At 34.5% G+C, this 17,869-nt stretch overlaps 1 protein-coding gene across 1 annotated transcript; it reads left to right on the plus strand.

Annotated features, from left to right (window-relative positions):
* The first annotated feature begins 1,003 nt into the window (after positions 1 to 1,003).
* LOC115432822 (protein FAM122A) lies at positions 1,004 to 17,654 on the plus strand. Its single transcript, XM_030153831.1, has 9 exons — positions 1,004 to 1,776; positions 3,727 to 3,811; positions 3,961 to 4,017; positions 5,715 to 5,761; positions 7,275 to 7,332; positions 8,016 to 8,080; positions 8,165 to 8,217; positions 10,861 to 10,945; positions 12,534 to 17,654. Exons 1-9 carry the CDS (start codon positions 1,676 to 1,678, stop codon positions 12,640 to 12,642), a joined length of 660 nt encoding a protein of 219 aa, XP_030009691.1. The 5' UTR covers positions 1,004 to 1,675; the 3' UTR covers positions 12,643 to 17,654.
* Positions 17,655 to 17,869: the final 215 nt, after the last annotated feature.

A 17,869-nucleotide genomic window follows, 5' to 3' on the forward strand; every position in this document is an offset into this window, starting at 1 on the left:
AAACCCCAGAGACACTGTATTTTCTCTCTTTTTTTTTTTTCAAAATGCTTTATTCAAACATTCAATTTAGAAAAAGGCACAAATATTGCACAACCACATATTCGTCGTCCATAAAGGCAAAGACAGTGCACAAACACCAGTTGAAGTGTACAAAAAAATGACAGACATATGCTCTCAACAGTCGAATAAATAACGAAAAGACATAAATCAACATAAGAAAAATAAATAAAATACAGAAATTCCAATTAAGTAAAAATAACATTAACTCTCTTCCTCTTTAAACCATTTATTGTATAGCTTGACAGTTTTTATGCTCCTCATTGAATCTAAATATCTCAATGCTTTGATGTATTTCTTAAATTCACAATTAAAACTAAAACAGGGGGTTACTTTAAACACTCTACTTTTGTGTATGTGAAATTTCCCAAACAAAATTAATAAATTTAGAAAAAATTCAATTTTATGTTTATGCATTTGGCAGATGCTCTTTTCCAAAGCGACTTACAGGGGAAAAACCAATCAAATCACTCAATCAATCAAATTTTATTTATATAGTGCCAGATCACAACAAAATAGTTCTCTCATGACACTTTATATATAGAGTTGGTCAAAACCAGACTCTAAGCCAATTTACAGAAACCCAACAGAATTTTGTCATTATTGGGATCAAAATAAGGGATGTTTTTACATTCTATCTTCACACTTATTTTAATTTTGCACAGAATATAAGTTTCTAATCGAGACCAGAACTCACTTGAATGCACAGTAATAAAATAAATATTATTTTTTTCTGATTCATTGTTACAGAAAGTGCACTTAATCTCAACGTCTAAAAACTTACAGAGATATGAGTTTGTTACATATATATTGTGCAAAATTTTAACATGTATTTCTTTGAATTTATTGTTACATTGTATTTTCTCGCCTAGGGTAAAAGTTTGACTTGTTCGTCATTCAGTCACTTTCTCGCCTCTAAAGCTGCAGTTCTCTTTGTGTCCATTGAGCGGCGCTGTTTTCACAGTTGGTGAACTACCTCTATTTGGTGAAGGACTATGTTGTAAAATCTTTCAAACTGTTAAATTTCAGTATTTCTCGGGGCAGTGCGGGGCTTTGCTCAGTGTTAGTGGGAGCAGTAGAACCGGTTCTTCATGCGGACTGAGGACGGCCCGAGTGAGACTGTTTTCGGACAGCTGCTTAGCGGTTTTCCGTGACTGGAGGTTTTACTGCAAACCAAGTTAGCTCAACAGCTAATCCCAAAAGTCACGTCACCTGTGCGGACTGTTGGTGAAAGTGGGGTGGAAGAGCCGGGAGCCCCGGGTGAGTCTGACCTGTGTGAGGACTAGTTATTGTCTGTGGAGGATTTTCCCGTGTTTTATCTCGCTTTCGAACAGCGATAAAATTTGCGTTTCAAACAGCAGCAAGTGAAGCGTATCTACGGGTTATTCATGTCCGTCTGAGTCGCAGTCACCCACGGATACGGTGTTTTTCTGAGGAAATGCGGTAAAAAAAACAAACTGCTTCGTTGTTCAGACCGCTGACTTGGCGGCTCGGGGTTTGCTGCAGGTGAGGCCTGCGGGTCGGGCTTCCACCGGGCTTGAGTAGAACCCGACGCCGCCATCGACAGGTCCTAAGCCCGGCATTAGGCGCTGCCTCCGTCGGGCCTGCGGACCGCGGTATGGAACGGATGGAAGTGGACCAATGCGCAGGCGCAGCAGGAGGAACAGGAGGCGGGGCACTCCGCAGGTCGAACAGCGCCCCCATGATTACCAGCGTCAGGTCAGTGGTACTGCACCTATCCGCCACCAAAGCTCTATTCAAAAACATTACATTTATTTCTGTTTTTACATTATTTTACAACAGGGGTGTCACACTCATTTTCTTCAACCCAATTTAATCTGAAGTGGGCCGGACCAGTCAAATAATAGCGTGATAGCCAATAAATAATGACAACTCCAAATTATTTTAACACAAAAAATAACATTCATTTATCCCAATATTTGCATTTACAAACTATCCAAACAAAAAGGATGTGAGTAACCTGAAAAATGAAATTTGTTAAGAAATGTAATTAAAATTTTATCGATATTCTGCCTCGATTTATCATTCATACATATGCGTTACAGATCCAATCTACAAAGGCACAAAACATTTAGTAACATGCAGAATATTGTTAAAATTGCACTTAATTTACTTCAGACATTTTAGGTTATTCACATTTTATTGTTAAAGGATAGTTTGTTAATGTAAACATTCTCATAATTTAATGTTTTTGTTTTAAATCAAAGAAAAAAAAAATAGTGTTGTCATTATTTATAAGTAATTATGATGTTATTTTTGAGTTTGATGCCCTAACTTGCACTTTGCAAATTCATCCCACGGGCCAGATTGGAACCTTTGGCAGGCCGGTTTTGGCCCCCGGGCCGCATGTTTGACACCTGTGTTTTACCAGGACATGTTTTCTTAACTATGAGATTTGATTTTGTGCATATATAGGAACCGATCTTTGATTCATCTTATATTTTATTCTATCCAAACAGTGACACAAAGACCTTTAAAATAGTTTTGTCCTGTTTGCACAGGGGCCATTCAATGAAAACTTGCCCTGAATTCAGAACTTTCCCTATTTATGTCCTGAATTTTCTTCAACAAATAAGTGTGGAAACCTGTATTAAGCTGTTACGACCTTGTATAATCTTAATGCTGTATTCCAAATGATTTTGCATTACTTCAGAATGGAGAGCTCAAATATTTACAACAAATGTATTGATCAGACTACACAGTAAAACACCAAAACACTGACACATTTGTGTTTTAGTTGCCAGGATAAATAATAAAAGCCAAAGACTAAAGGTATTACATAATAGTAACAATGTTTAAAATACAAAATGATATTGTGATTATCATAGCCGTTAATGTCCAAGGAATAGAATAGAATGTCTTTATTGTCATTGTACAGGTACAACGAAATTAAAAAGTGCAATCGTCCTAGGTGCCTTAAAAACAGTATAAATAATGTATATAAAAGAGTATAAAAACTAAAATATAAAAGGCCCTGACACATAAATATTTAAAAAGCAGCATAAAAAAAGAGTGTTACTAGAAGTATAAAAGACACATAAAACATCATCATATACTCTGGACAACATTCAGCATTCCACGTAATTAATTAATGTCCAGCAGTATTCAGTGCAATTATGGCCCTGGGATAAAAACTGTTTTTTAGACGGTTTGTGCTGGAGGTTATAATAATAATATTGTAATAATATAATGTATAAAGTTATATTTCAGTATGCTAAATGTAGTGCAACAATTATTATTATAATAGTGTTTTATAACTCAGTCCTGCAAAAAGCTTCTAACCTGGTGCATTATTAAAAATATTCTTCTTTACATTAAGAACTGACCCCATGTATTTACCATGACCTGCATGTACTAATAAGTGTGTTCTTTAGTGCAAAGGTGAGTGATAGGGTTACAGCTCATGAGACATCCACATAAACCCATCTTAGCTCTAGACTATAAAACAGTGATATTGTCCTTCTCCTCTTACCTTCTTTGATTTGTTAAGATTTAAATTTGAGATTTTTTTTCTCACAGATATGTCTGATGCTTTATTCTACTACATTTCAAATACAACTACCACAGATGAAATCTCCAGCTGTTCATTTGTGTGTCCAGTGTAAACCGACAGAATAAAAACATATTGTGTGCCTCTTTTTCTGTCAGTGATGGCATGACTGTCTTCAGTCCGGTGTCTTCAGCTCGATACCGGCGCAGCAGTGTGTCCATCAATCCCAGCTGTCCGTCACAGGTGCGTGGTATCAGATTTCATCACGTTTGCGTACAAGTGACTTTTATGCCTGACAGGAAATAATGCCGTAACAAAGTCAGTGTTCAAGAGCTCCGGGGTCACAGAGAACGTCAAAATCATAGTGTTATTTTTTGTGTGTTGTCTTCCAGCTTGTCCCTCTCTCTCCCTTCTCTCTGACCGGAGACAGACTGGACCAGAAGAGACAGGTGAGGCATCACAAACCTCTAAAATATAGAGAAGAAGCTAAATTTGGCATCAAATAAAATGACTTTATTATTTAATTCTACTTCTTCAGTCTAAGACGGGTGTCAAACTCATTTTAGTTCAGGGGTCACTTTCATCCCAATATAATCTAAAGTGGGCCAGTAAAATAATAACATAATAATATATAAATAATGTAAACTCCAAACTTTTCTCTGTTTAAGAGTAAAAAAAAAAAGTACAATTCCATGATGAAAATGTTTACATCCAGATATGGGGAGGGTAAGGATGAGGGGGAAGGTTATTTGGAAAATAGGATGAAAGGCCAGTGTTCCTCAGGTGCCTTACCTGTTGTTTATTTTTGTTTTGTGTACTTGTTTCCTTTATTTTTATGTACCCGTTGTTCTTTGAAATATCAGCCCTGACAATGTTTCAAGTCTTAGGAGGTAACCCTGCCCTACTTGTATTTGTTAAATATTTGTGAGAAATACAAATCCAATACCTCTGTATTTTTGTTTTATTTTTAATTATTTTATATTTTGGATATAAGCAGAAATGAGCATTGAAACGACACTTCTGTATATATAAGTTAGCTTGGCTCAATAAAAAAAAAAACATCTGGAGAAAATGTTCATATCTACAAACTAACCTTTAAAAAATGTGAATAACATGAACAACCATGACAAAAACTGAAATTTTGTTAGAAAAATAAGTGTAATTTTAACAATACTATGCCTCAGCTTCTCATTTATACATGTACATTACAACTTACAGATCACTGTGGATCTACAAATACACAAAACATTTATTAACAGGCAGAATATTGGTAAAATTGCACTTACTTCTCTTAAGACATTTCAGGTTCATATTTGTTCTGGTTTTTCACAGTTTTTGTGAAAGAATAGTTTGTGAATGTAAACCTTTTCATGTAATTTTACTTTTCTTAACACTAAAACAAAGAGAAGAATTTGGAGTTTACATTATATTTAGGCTATTATGAGAGTATTTTACTCGTCCGACCCACTGGAGATCGAATTGGTCTGAATGTGGAACCTGAACTAAAATGATTATTAATATCTTCAGTGCAATTTTTACATTTCACAAATTCATCCCATGGGCTGGATTGGACTCTTTGGCGGCCCAGTTATGGCCCATGGGCCGCATGTTTGACACCTGTGCATTATATAGTCAAAAATGTTGGAGTTCTTTGTATTTAAGGTTAAAATGAAATTAAGTAGAGAAAAATAGCTACAGATGCAACTGTCACTCCATTTTTTGAAAGAATAGTGTTTGGTGAGTATTAAGATTATGTATGTTTTGTCTCTTCTCAGATTAAAGTTTTTTTAAATACAGATTATTTATTTATTAAAAATGTGAAGTAAACTTTTGATGTATGTTTTGACAGATTTTGGGCCCACATTTATACACAAGAACATCCTGATGCTTTAGATGTCATATTTCTAAAGACAAATATAGATTTTTTTTAACTATTTTGTTACAGTGGGACAGAATTATTTTTAAACTTATAATTTATTTCAATGACATATTGTAAGGTTGTAATCATCAATTCAATTTCAGATCATTTGTAAATTAATTAGTAGTCCCAACATACTGCATCACATCATATAATCTGATCGTACTATGTAAATTTAGTAAATATAAGATGTATAATATAATGACTGAAGGTGTGTTTGTGTCACAGGAGGAGAATATGGAGATGACACTCAGAGGGAGTCTGCAGAGACTAAGGTACAAACACTGTCTTTGTCAAAGGCTTGTTGACATTACAGAGCTGATAACCTGTTTGACATCAGAGTTTACAGGATGATTTCAGTCTGTTTTCACTCTAGAGTACACAAAAAAATACTGCAGATTTTTTTCTGACTTCAACAGTTGTGTACTTCGTAAATATTCATCAACAAAAATCTGACCTCCTATAATATGAGAACAAGATCACACTGGATTAGTCTTTAGTGTTAGGATGTGAGGGGAAAACCTGATATTTAGAGAATAAATATTAAGTGGAAGAAAATATGGTTTTTTTGAGAGAGAGAGAGAGAGAGAGATACGTATTCTGAAAATAAAGTCCTTCTGTTACATGAAAAAAGTCAGCTGATAATTGACACAACTCGCATGATATGATTTCTTTTTTCAAAACATCACAACTATATTTTCACAATGTTTTGACTTTTACTTTGAAATATTACAAAAAACCATCTAGTAATATTAAATTTTTTTTCCCTTAAAATATTGCAACCATATTCTCATAATGTTTTGGCAGTTTTTAGGGATGCACTGATATGTTGTCCAGACATCGGTATCAACCAATATTTGCTGATATCATCCATTATCTGTATCTGCATATACAGTCACAGAAAAAAATATTAGACCACCCCTTGTTTTCTTCAATTTCTTCTTCATTTTAATGCCTGGTACAACTAACAAACATAATGATAACAAAAATAGCTCATAGTAGGTTAATTTAAGAGCTGATATCTAGCTATTTTCAAAATCATTTAAGTTTTTATATTAATAGCTATGGCATTGTAGTACCAAAAACAGTGCTTGTAGGTGTTCCATGTTTTCTTTTCTGTCTGTTTTAGTCACATGATACACACAGGAGTTAATACTTGATTGCATAACCATTGTTTTTAATGACTTTTGATGGTATAATAATTTTTTCTGTGACTGTATGATGTATTTTCCAATGGCAGATATTTATCTTTTGTGGGGGTTTTTTTGGTTGGTTGTTTTTTTTCCATAAATTTATATGAATCTGTATTAATTCAAAGACAAGATGAAAGATTGAATAATAACTATTTTCTTTTTATTTATAATCCAGATTCCTCTGCTAAGGGGGGATAAATGACAAACAAATAACAAAAACAAAGTAAAATAATTGAAACTAACAATATCAGCATCGGCTGTTAATGTCATTTTAGATATCTTTATCAGCCAAGAGTTTTACATTTATCAGTATATCCTTACTTTTTTTTGCAAAATATCTATTTTTCTTTATCCTCAGTGTGACCCTAATACTTTTTCATAGATGATAGTAATTAGTCAGTTGTGCCAAATATACAGTGTGTTACATGTATTTAGTCACATGTATATGAGAACAGTATTTTTTGTCTAAGGTGGTTCTCCAAGACGCTATCAGACTTTGTTTTTTTTTGTTTTTTTGTTGTGGTTTATGGTTTAAAACTACAATACAGAAAGACATTTAAAGACTCAGGCTGAATGAACTCTGTTTATTTCCCAGTGCTTCCAGTCTGATCCCAGCTCCTCCAGTCAGTCAATGGCATGAACACACACCAGCGGTGAGTTTTATGGACCAAATTAATCTGGTTCATCTTTAACACACTGACTTGTGCACAAATTAGCGATTAAGTCAATTAGTCAAAACAGTAAGCTTAATTGACCAATTTAACTGATTTTTGTTTGGCATAATAAAGATGTACATTTTACATATTAAACATGCAGAACGAATGTTTATAGCAGTATATGTAATAAGAAAAATTAAATGATATACTTGTGGTTTACCTACTCCTTTTTTGGTCTGTTTTTTTCATTATTATTATTTTGAGAAGTTGTTATGATGATGATGATGATGATGATGATGATGATGATGATGATGACAACGACAATGTCACGATGAATGAACAAATCAAATCAACAAGAAATGACTTGATTATTCTACACATTTCTTACTCTTTTTTTGTTTGTATTTTATTTACTGTCTTTTTATCTTTTGGTGTACAGTGTCCTTGAGTTTCCCTGAATGGCACTTACAAATAAAGTGTATTATTATTATTATTATTATTATTATTATTATTATTATTATTATTATTTGACTTAAAAAAAGAATGTAAATTTCCATTCCATATCTAGAGTCCATTAAAACCAAACAGTAACAAATGACGTCTAACCCTGAAATGTGGTAAATGACTAAATATGCATTATATTGTTCTCATCCCATGATGCTCTGCTGTCTGTGTCTCAGTGGATCCAGTCCCAGGACAGCGGCATCACACCAAACTCCTCCCCCAGCCCCACCAGGAGGTTCAGGTACCCTAATAAAAGCCACTCTCCGGGTTCAGTCATTTGACTTGATGCACGATATTTGAGTGTTTCCTGTTTGTTGTCCTGCAGACCAGCAGTCAGCGCCGTGAGGTGGCCTCCACTAACGCCGCTCAAACGGAAAGGTACGTAAAACCACCACAGGCTGTGATACTGCAGCCTGGACCCGTCACATGACAGCGATCACAGCTCAAAGCGTTACAGATGATACAGAAATGTTACAAAAGTGTTAGGAAAATATCATAGTTTCGCAAAAGTACAGGGTGTCCCAAAAAAACTGACATAATTTGAGACGTCCATATCAGGGTGACTACATGGTCAAGAGCAGGGGTCTCGAACATGCGGCCCACCAGAGGTTCCAATCCGGCCCATAGGATGAATTTGCAAAGTGTAAGAATTCCACAATCAAGGCTGTTGAACTCATTTTAGTTCAGGTTCCACATGCAGACCAATATGATCTCAAATAAAATAATAGCATAAAAACCTACAAAAAGTAATGACTCCATATTTTCTTCTCGGTTTAATGTGAGAAAAAAAAAAAATTACGCTATGCCTATAAATAATGTCAACTTCAATTTTTTGTCTTTGTTTTAGTGCAAAAAATAACATTAAATTATGAAAATATTTATTTTTACAAACTATCCTGTAACAATAAAATGTGAATAACCTGATCAAATATGAACAACCTGAAATGCCAAAAAAAAAAAATTAAGCACAATTTCAACAATTTTCTGCCCGTTACTCAGTGTTTAGTGTCTTTGTAGATCTGATCCATAATGCACATGTAGAAATGATAAGTTGAGGCAGAATATTGTTGAAATTGCACCAATTTTTCTTAAGAAATTTTAGTTTTTTCAGGTTGTCACATCTTTTTTGTTTGGATAGTTTATAAAAGTAAGTATTTTCATAATTTAATGGGTGTTTTTGCACTAAAACAAAGACAGAAATTTGGACTTGTCATTATTTATAGGTTATTCTGTTATTATTTTACTGGTCCGGCCCACTGGAGATCAAATCGGGCTGAATGTGGAACCTGAAAGAAAATAAGTTTGAGAGCCCTGGTCAAGAGAAATGATGGGACTTATTTTGGACATACAATGTTTTATTCTACAAATTTCAAACTGAAAATTCTGGGGGGTGGTAATTTTATAATGTTCCAAAGTGATTACAAATGTTCAATGTGTGCGCCACTTTTGACGTGGAACACATCAAGTCGGTAGTGGAGTTCCTGCCACACTCGCTGCAGCATGTCGTGTGTAACATTCATCAGAGCCTCAGTGATTCTCCTCCTGAGTTCCTCTACACGTGGGAAGTAGTGGGATATAGACCTGTTCTTTCACGTAAGCCCACAGAAAGAAATCGCACGGTGTTAGGTCAGGTGAGCGTGGGAGCCATTTCAATAGCACGTTGTCTCCATCATTAGCACGTCAAATCCATCTTCCTGGCAGATTCTCGTTAAGATAACCTAAATTTTAAACAAATTATTAGGTGATGAAATGATGTTAATTTTTTTTTTGGGGACACCCTATATTGTAGACAAGTGTCCTGAAAGTAACAAACCTGCCACAGAGCTGTTTCAGAAGTATTAAAGATACACTATATGGACAGAAGTATGTGGACATGTTGAATTCAGGTGTTTCTTTTCTAACAGGGGTCTGGGATACAAAACAATAACGACAAATGTTATAATATAATTTTATATTGGGATAAATATCATTGCATTGGTTTAAATTGTTATCTCGTCTTCCCAAATGCCTCAGAGATGGTTTTTACTGAATTTCTCTCAACATTGAGAGAAATTTATGAAGGAAATACTGATGTTTATATCTCACATCATCATGAACAGGACATCTTACAGCTGTAGACATGATGTGTCCCAATGTTTTTGTCCATATAGTTTATAAATATTAATATTTCTTTAAAGTTTATTGGGAGATTTTTCTTCCTAAGTGAGATGTGAAGAAAGTAGATGGTTTCGTTGTTGTAGAAAATTATTATTTACAGTCAGAGCATGAATTTTATAATTTTTTTAAATTTAGAGGTAGAACATTTAGAATCATAGGCATGGATAAAATAATTAAATAAATAAAATCAATGTTAAGTAAAAACCATCTCGCAGGCATTTTGGAAGCTAAGATAACAATTTAAACAAAACTAACCAATGCAATGATGTTTATTAACTTATTACAGTATAAAATTATATTATGACATTAGTCATTATTGTTTTGTATCCGAGACCTGTTAGAAAAGAAACAACTGAATTCAACATGTCCACATACTTTTGTCCATATAGTGTAAGTGTAATAAAGTATTTGTCACTCTTTACGACAGTACTGACAAATTAGTTTAAGAAACACTTGCCTGGTTTAATAGACTTCAGATTTATCCCTAGATATTGTTTTGATAATAATCGTATTGCAATATTTTGATTGTTAAATAAGTGTGAAAAGTGTTTGGGAGTCATGTGACCAAAGTCTAAAGTATTACATCTGTACTTAGATGAAGAAGTGTTCGTTCTTACACATGGGTTATAGGAGTGTTACAAATGTTTAAAGCTGTTCCAAAAGTGGTAGAAATGTTCCATAAAGTGTATGTTTTTAATAGAATAATGATTAGACTATTAACTGTCTCACTTTTTGATCGGCCTAATCGTTTCCATACCAATGTCAGATGAACACCATGTAATATAATGAAAACCTCCAGAGTTTAAAGTGAATTAATTCCTTTATTAAATATATTCATTATGTGTTGACTTCCTTTTCTCTCAGGAGGAGTGGAGTCTGACGGACCCCCTAAGAAGCTTTTTGTTGCTGGGGTAACTGACCCCGCCCACCGCAGCAGCTACATGGTCAGGTGAGGATCACTGTCAACGCACACAGAAAATTATTTTTTAATTATTATTTTTTTCACTCTTTCATTTTTCTTTATGATTTCAATTTAGTTCAGGTAGTTTTACAAGTGATAAGATAATTTGAAAGTCTTGCTATATTGAAGCTGTAAAATGTTGAATGAAAAGATGCATGACATCAAATGTGATTTCTCAAACTATTCGTTATTAAAGGTCTCATTTTGTGTTAACATTTTATTCAGTATGAACCATCAACATCAGAGCTCAATATAATTCAAGTTTTATTAATGACATAGCTCTGAACAAATCCAAACCAAACAGAAAAAAGATAAAATTATAAAATTGTCCACATTTATGAGGCAGCTGCACAGATCTTCAGGTTCTAGACTGAAGCTTGGATTGGCTAGAGCAGAGCCAAAATAAATAACTATAAATAATGACAACTAAAAATGTTCTACTTGGTTTAATATTTTAAAAAGAATATTACACTATGATAATATTTACATTTACAAACTATCCTTTAACAATAAAATGTGAATAACCTGATCAAATATGAGCAACGTGAAATGTGTAAAGAAAACTATGAGCAATTTTAACATAATTATTCCTGTTACTAATTCCTGTCATCTGTAAATTGTGTTAATGAGACCTAATATTGTAGAAATTATTATTTTAGTTCCAAACTTTTTAAGATTAGGCCTGTTACCAGATGTTTGTGTAATATTGTGTGTAATGCACATGTACAAATGATAAGTTGAGACAAAACTAGACAGACTTTACTAATCTCAATCTGAGAAAGCGCAGAATTGTTAAAATTGCACTTTTTTTTTTTACCTCCGCCAAGGAGGTTATGTTTTTGCTGGCATTGGTTTGTCCCTCTGTCTGTTTCTGTGCAAAATAAGTCAAAAAGTTATGGATGGATTTGGATGAAAATTTCAGGAAATGTTGATACTGGCACAAGGAAGAAATGATTAAATTTTGGTGGTGATCGGTGTGTGTGTGTGTGTGCGTGTGGGGGGGGGGGGGGGGGGGGGGGGGGTCTGCCTTGGCGGAGGTCTGCGCTCTCCAAGAGCTTTTCTAGTTTTTGCTATGAAATTTCTTTTTTCAGATTATTCACATTTTTTCTTGTGAAAGGATAATAAATGTAAATATTTTCATAATTTTATGTTTTTTATTGCTATTGAAGCAAGAGAAAAAGTTGTCATTATGTATAGTTATATAGTAAGTTTTAATTTTACTGGTATGACCCACTTGAGATCACATTGAGTTGAATATGGATCCTGGAAGAAAATGAGTCTGACACCCCTAGGCTAGAGGTCTAATTGTTTAAATACTCCAATATCCTACACATACGTCTGTCTATCTCGAGGCGTCATCTGTCATGTAATGTGTTTCATTTGTGTTAGAATGTACAGTGACTATTTCCAAAACACTAGTCCGGACTGAGATTCATTTTTGTTTGCATTCAAAATCAAAATATATTAATGTAGACATAGCCTTAGGTTTCACATGTTAAATAGGTTGGTCAATAAAGACAATAATTGTCATACAGCCATAATTAAATCCTAAATAAATGTCGTTTGTTCCCCTCAGTGTGTCTCAGTCGGCTGCAGACTCTCCTCCACCTGTAGGGGGCGTCAGTCCTCAGTCTCCTCCCCCGTCGTTCACCTCCTTCACCCCCCACCAGCACCCCGGACACTAAACCCCTCAGCCTGACCCCTGACCCTTTCACTGTGGGGTGAGACAGACACACCACCATCACCCGCAGACCAGCTTCACTGTAAGTCCCGCCTCCTCTGCAGCCTCATTGGACGGTGAGGATCATATCAGCTCAGATTCAGAAACTGATGAACCAACGGCGGTTTTGTTTTGGATTCCATGCGGTCCGGTCGGATTTCAATTCATTGGAAAACCTCAAAAGTGGGACGGTGAAGATGAATCAGGGCTGGGCGATGAGTCGAATTCATGCGACTATTTCCAACTTTTATGCAATGCGTCAAATGTTACGACACGCAACAACATATCTGGCCCCTCTAAACACCTTTCATATCAGATTCTGACATCAGATGTTGTCATCAGATGTTAAATCCACTCTGTAATAAAGCAACAGCTCATACACTTAAGATAAACTTGTCTGAGTCAATGAGTACAGATACATTCACGCTAATATTTCAGTATTCTAAACATTTAACATTATATTCTGAATCTGAATTTTTTCCCTAATGGAGATTTTTCTGATGAAGACATGTTGGCTAGAACCACAAGAGATGATATTCCAGTGTTTTGAGAAAGCAGTGGACATACACACAGCATATTCTAAATATACATCTACACATGTCCACAAATCAGGAATATACTGTAAAGATTTTATATTCCACTTTTAGAGAAGTGTCGGATCATTTCTGTAATTTGTAAAAGAAAAAAAAAAAATCACAAGCACTTCAGCCACAAAACTTAAAGCAATTTATTTATTGGAGATGAACAAAATCACAAATAAATGAATATTTTTCGAATTAGGAAAAAAGGTTGGATCACCTCAGGGACATAGTTATGTGAAATAAAATAATTTAAAAATCAGAAAAGTTGTAATTGTTTGGATTTAAGAAATTTTAATTTTAGTACAATTGATCCTTTCCCTTTTAAAAAGAATCCACATCTTTGTTGTGACATCAAGTAATGTGTCACTGTTTAACAAACAAGAAGCGTTAATAGTAAAATGAAAATATCTGCCGCCTCGCCTCCCCCAGCCCAGAGGATTCACCACCGTCTCCATCTTGAATTCATCACAAAAGTTTGATGTTGCAGAGGATTTTGGGAAACTGAGTACGGTCTTGGCATCATTTCTGAGCTGCACCTCTGAAGTGTCCATCAGGTCAGTGGACTGGTTCTGTGCTCTGACCAATCAGAGGACGCCGTTTGTGAATGTCCAGAACCCTTCTGAGTGAATATTTGTCGGTTCTGAAGATGAGTCATTACCAGGAGAGGTTCAAGAAGTCGTATCAAACAGAACCTCAAGTGAAGACATCTGAACTCAGAAGCACTTAAACCAGTTCAGTTTAGCATCAGTCACATTTCTGCTGAACTGAATCCAATTCACTCAGAAGCAAAAACACACCAAACTGAAAACATGAAGGTTTGTTGTTTTTTTTTAATCCGAGTCTCAACCAGTGAAACCGACATGGGTTTTACATGTCGGTAAATGCAGCCTTGAAGATTTTTGTGTTTTAACGAAAGGTTTCTCCTGCCTGAAGCCTTCTGGTTTCTTTTTGTGGCAGACTTCCGGCATCTTCATCTGCATGTGTTGCACTTCAGCCGACGGGATGCCGCGTTTCATGGTGGCAGACGGTTTAATAAACCGCCTGCTTGTTAATAGTGTATGAATATGTGAATATCTTTGTAAATACTGACTCTGCACTCTTCATCTGCCACATCATGTTCTCTGTCCGACTTCAGTCCATCATTTGGCCATTTTTCAAGGTAAAACCAAATCTCAAAAGACAAAGAAAACAGCTTGTTCAATATTAATTTCTAAACCAAAACGTTATGGTGGATAAAGACTTGTTTTCCTGTTTAAGGTGATATTGAATGTTGTTTAAATCCATCTTGGGGGTTATAGTCTTACAGTCGTTCACTGGTTTACAAGTCATTATAGCTTTTTTTTTTTTTTGTCTGTTTTTCAAGATTTGGTTTTGATTTGAAAAATGGACAAACAATCGATCCATGGATTTCAGTCAGCCCTCAGTAGCTTTTTGTTTCTTTCTCTTTAGAAAGGTCAACAGGGGTCAGAGGCAGTTAGCTTTTTGCACTTGCACAGTTTTGTACAGTTTTGTATCCTCACTCATCGTTCGTGCCTAAATCAGGTGGTTTCAGCATCGTGTCACCTGTCCGTACATCGTACGTCTCTATAAGCTGTTTTTATTCCAAAAAAAAGTCTGAACACGTCTCCATCCGAGTCGTGAACAAAGTTTCCAAATCTCTTTAAGTGACAGATTTGATTTTCATTTTCTGTCGTCGCGACTTTGCACAGTTACAGTTACACCATTTTCATTGTGTTCTGTCGCCATGGTAACAGATCTGCATGCTGTAAAATTTTGCTGCTTTATGTGTTTTTTTCTTGTTTTATTTCCAGACTTGTTGTGTCTGAGGGTCTTTCCTGTTTCACTTAATCATCAAAATTTGGCTTTAAATCCTAATAAAGACACGTGAAGTCTTCTAAAGACAATTGTCTTCAGTAGAGTGATATTACAATATGAATTTTAGCAGCATTACACTGAGAGAATCATTATTTGACAATTTAAAACCTCTACAAAGATTTTAGAATGAAAGACAACAATGACAATTTTTCATGACCAAAAAATGTAATAAAAACTAATACAATAATTAAAACTGAAGAATTTTTAACTAAAACATGGAGAAATTATATAAATGAAAAACTGACCGAAGAAAATTAAGATATAATAGATCACATCAAAAATCAGTGTAATTTAACATTGTCTATTGTTTCCCTTTAATTTACAAACAAAAATTATACAAGAAAATTTCATACATTTCATTTAATGTGACCAACTTGTCACAATAATTATACTTTATTATATAAAGTGTAATATTGTCGTAACATGATATTAATATGCTTTCATTTTAGGATTTTGTCAAGTAAACGGTACAGAGTCGGGTGGTTTTTGACTGAATCTTATTCTTAAGTAAATATAAAATATACATAATGTTTTTGTTCTATTTAAGCAGCTGAAGCATTGCATCTTTTAACATTTTTTATTTCAGTTTGTGTTTTCCCAGCACGAAAACAGATTACACATTACTATTTTATCCTTGACTAAAAAAATGTTTGGTTTTAAATAAAATACTTCGTCTTCGAATGTAAAAATTTTAATCAATAGAAGTAAGAATTTATGGAAAAGCGTTGCAAACTGTTGACTTTATTGAAATTTGGCTCGTTTAAATTATGTGAGAATCAGGAAAAAGTTAAACTAAATAACCATACACATTCTGGTGTCCAAATCTGTCATTTTTGGACAAATAAAAAATAAAATCAACTCTTACAACTTGTTTTTTCACTCATACTTTTGAGTTTTCATACTCGTTTCATAATGTGGACATTTTTAACATTGATCTGTGAGAAGCAGGAGGGATTTTCTCTGATGTAACAAGTCGCTGCCAAATTAAACTGTCGTGACGCTTTAATGTTTAATGTATTTGAACTTTGCACAGAAATCTTTCCGTTCTGTTGGCGAGAATGAAGACTAACCGTTTGTTTGTAGCTGGATCCAAATGTGACGTGGACTCCGCACAAATAACAGCTTCAGAAAATTATTACAATTTTTTTTTTTTTTAAGCCAAAAAGCTTCAATACACAGAGAGGTCGGAAAGTGTGATAATCTTTTTGTTTTATGTAAAATTTATATCCAGTATTGACCAGATTCTGCCCTCACGGTTTTACAAACTGTTATCTGTGAGTTTTTAATTTATTATTTTCATTTACTATCAGTTCAATCCAAACTCTGTTCTTCTGTTGAATGTTTTAGTTGTGATGGACATTTTATTTGCTAGTTTTGTGGACGAAATGCATCATTAAATAGGAAACTATTGACATTCTTGTTTTGATTTTTTTTTTTCTATAGCCTAACTAAAAAAAGCTTCATCTCTTCAGTTTTTATGTCCAAAGGCTCCATGTTTTTATCAGTCAGAAACTTTATCACACAGCTGTTTATCTTTTTTTTTTTCCTGATGATTCAGCCAAACAGCTCCTCCCACTTCAAGGCTCATGAAAATTACGACAAATCTTCGGTCATGTCGGAGCTGTCGGGTTTTATTGTCTGTTCTGTTTGGTGACACATTATGTGAAAAAGATCATTTTGGTTTTAACGCTGTACAAATCAAAGCTTTGTGTCTGTTTCACATCCCATAACATTTTTGTCACATGATGCCAGTGAAACAAGTATAAAATGTTTTGGGGGCGTTGAGTCAAGTGAGCAGTTTTCAGTATTAAAGTGATGTTTCAACCTGGGACGTCGCTGATTTTTCAGCACAAAAAACAGCAGCGAACTTCTGAATCAGAAGCTTCATGTTCAATCTAACCTCGGCACTTTAGTTCTCAAACCCATCAATCCAAAACACAGCCCTCTAGATACTACACTACCCATGAGCCTTGGAAAAAAAAGGGCAAAACAATCATTATACTCAGAAGTTTTACATGTAAACATTGGCTGTAGCCTCTACATTTTGGTTCTTTGACTGACTGTAGAATCTATAATACCCATGAACCTCTGCTGTGGTTGCACACCGTTGCTGCAATGCATCTTGGGGGCTGTAGTTTAACAGTTTGACATTGAAGTGCTGAAAAAACCCACTAATTGACCAGATTGAAGGACGGCTTTATAAAGGGCTGCTAGAGATTTCCTAGAGATGATAAAGGGAATTTAAAAAAGAAAAAAAAAAGCACATTATGAAAGAATTCACAAAAGTATTTTCTCAGTGTAAATAGTTGTTTTCCTCTTCTTTTTGTTCTGACAAATTCTCTAAAGAAGACAAATGAGATGTATTTTTATGCAACTGAAAATTCAGAAACTATATTCATGTCTTCATTCCCTCCTGACGGCTATAAAAACAACTTTAGTTTTTAGTGACAGCTCTTCATGTACACTCTATAAATATATTATATTGTATATGAAAACTATCAATAAATGAATCTGTATCATATGAGAACATGTTTTTCTGTGGTTAATTTTAAGGTTTTCATCCACTGCTTCTCAACTGTTCAGAGCTTTTTGCTTTAAATCAACAGTCTTGAATATATTTTTCTTTTTTTTTTTTCTTGGATTGTGTTTCAGTCTAAATCCTCACAGGATATTAGGGGTGGATAATGTTTGAACTCACAATATTAAATGAAAAGTGGCACATCTTTTAAAAACAAA

Source organism: Sphaeramia orbicularis, chromosome 14 (genome assembly GCF_902148855.1).
Source record: "Sphaeramia orbicularis chromosome 14, fSphaOr1.1, whole genome shotgun sequence".
Classification (NCBI taxonomy): domain Eukaryota; kingdom Metazoa; phylum Chordata; class Actinopteri; order Kurtiformes; family Apogonidae; genus Sphaeramia; species Sphaeramia orbicularis.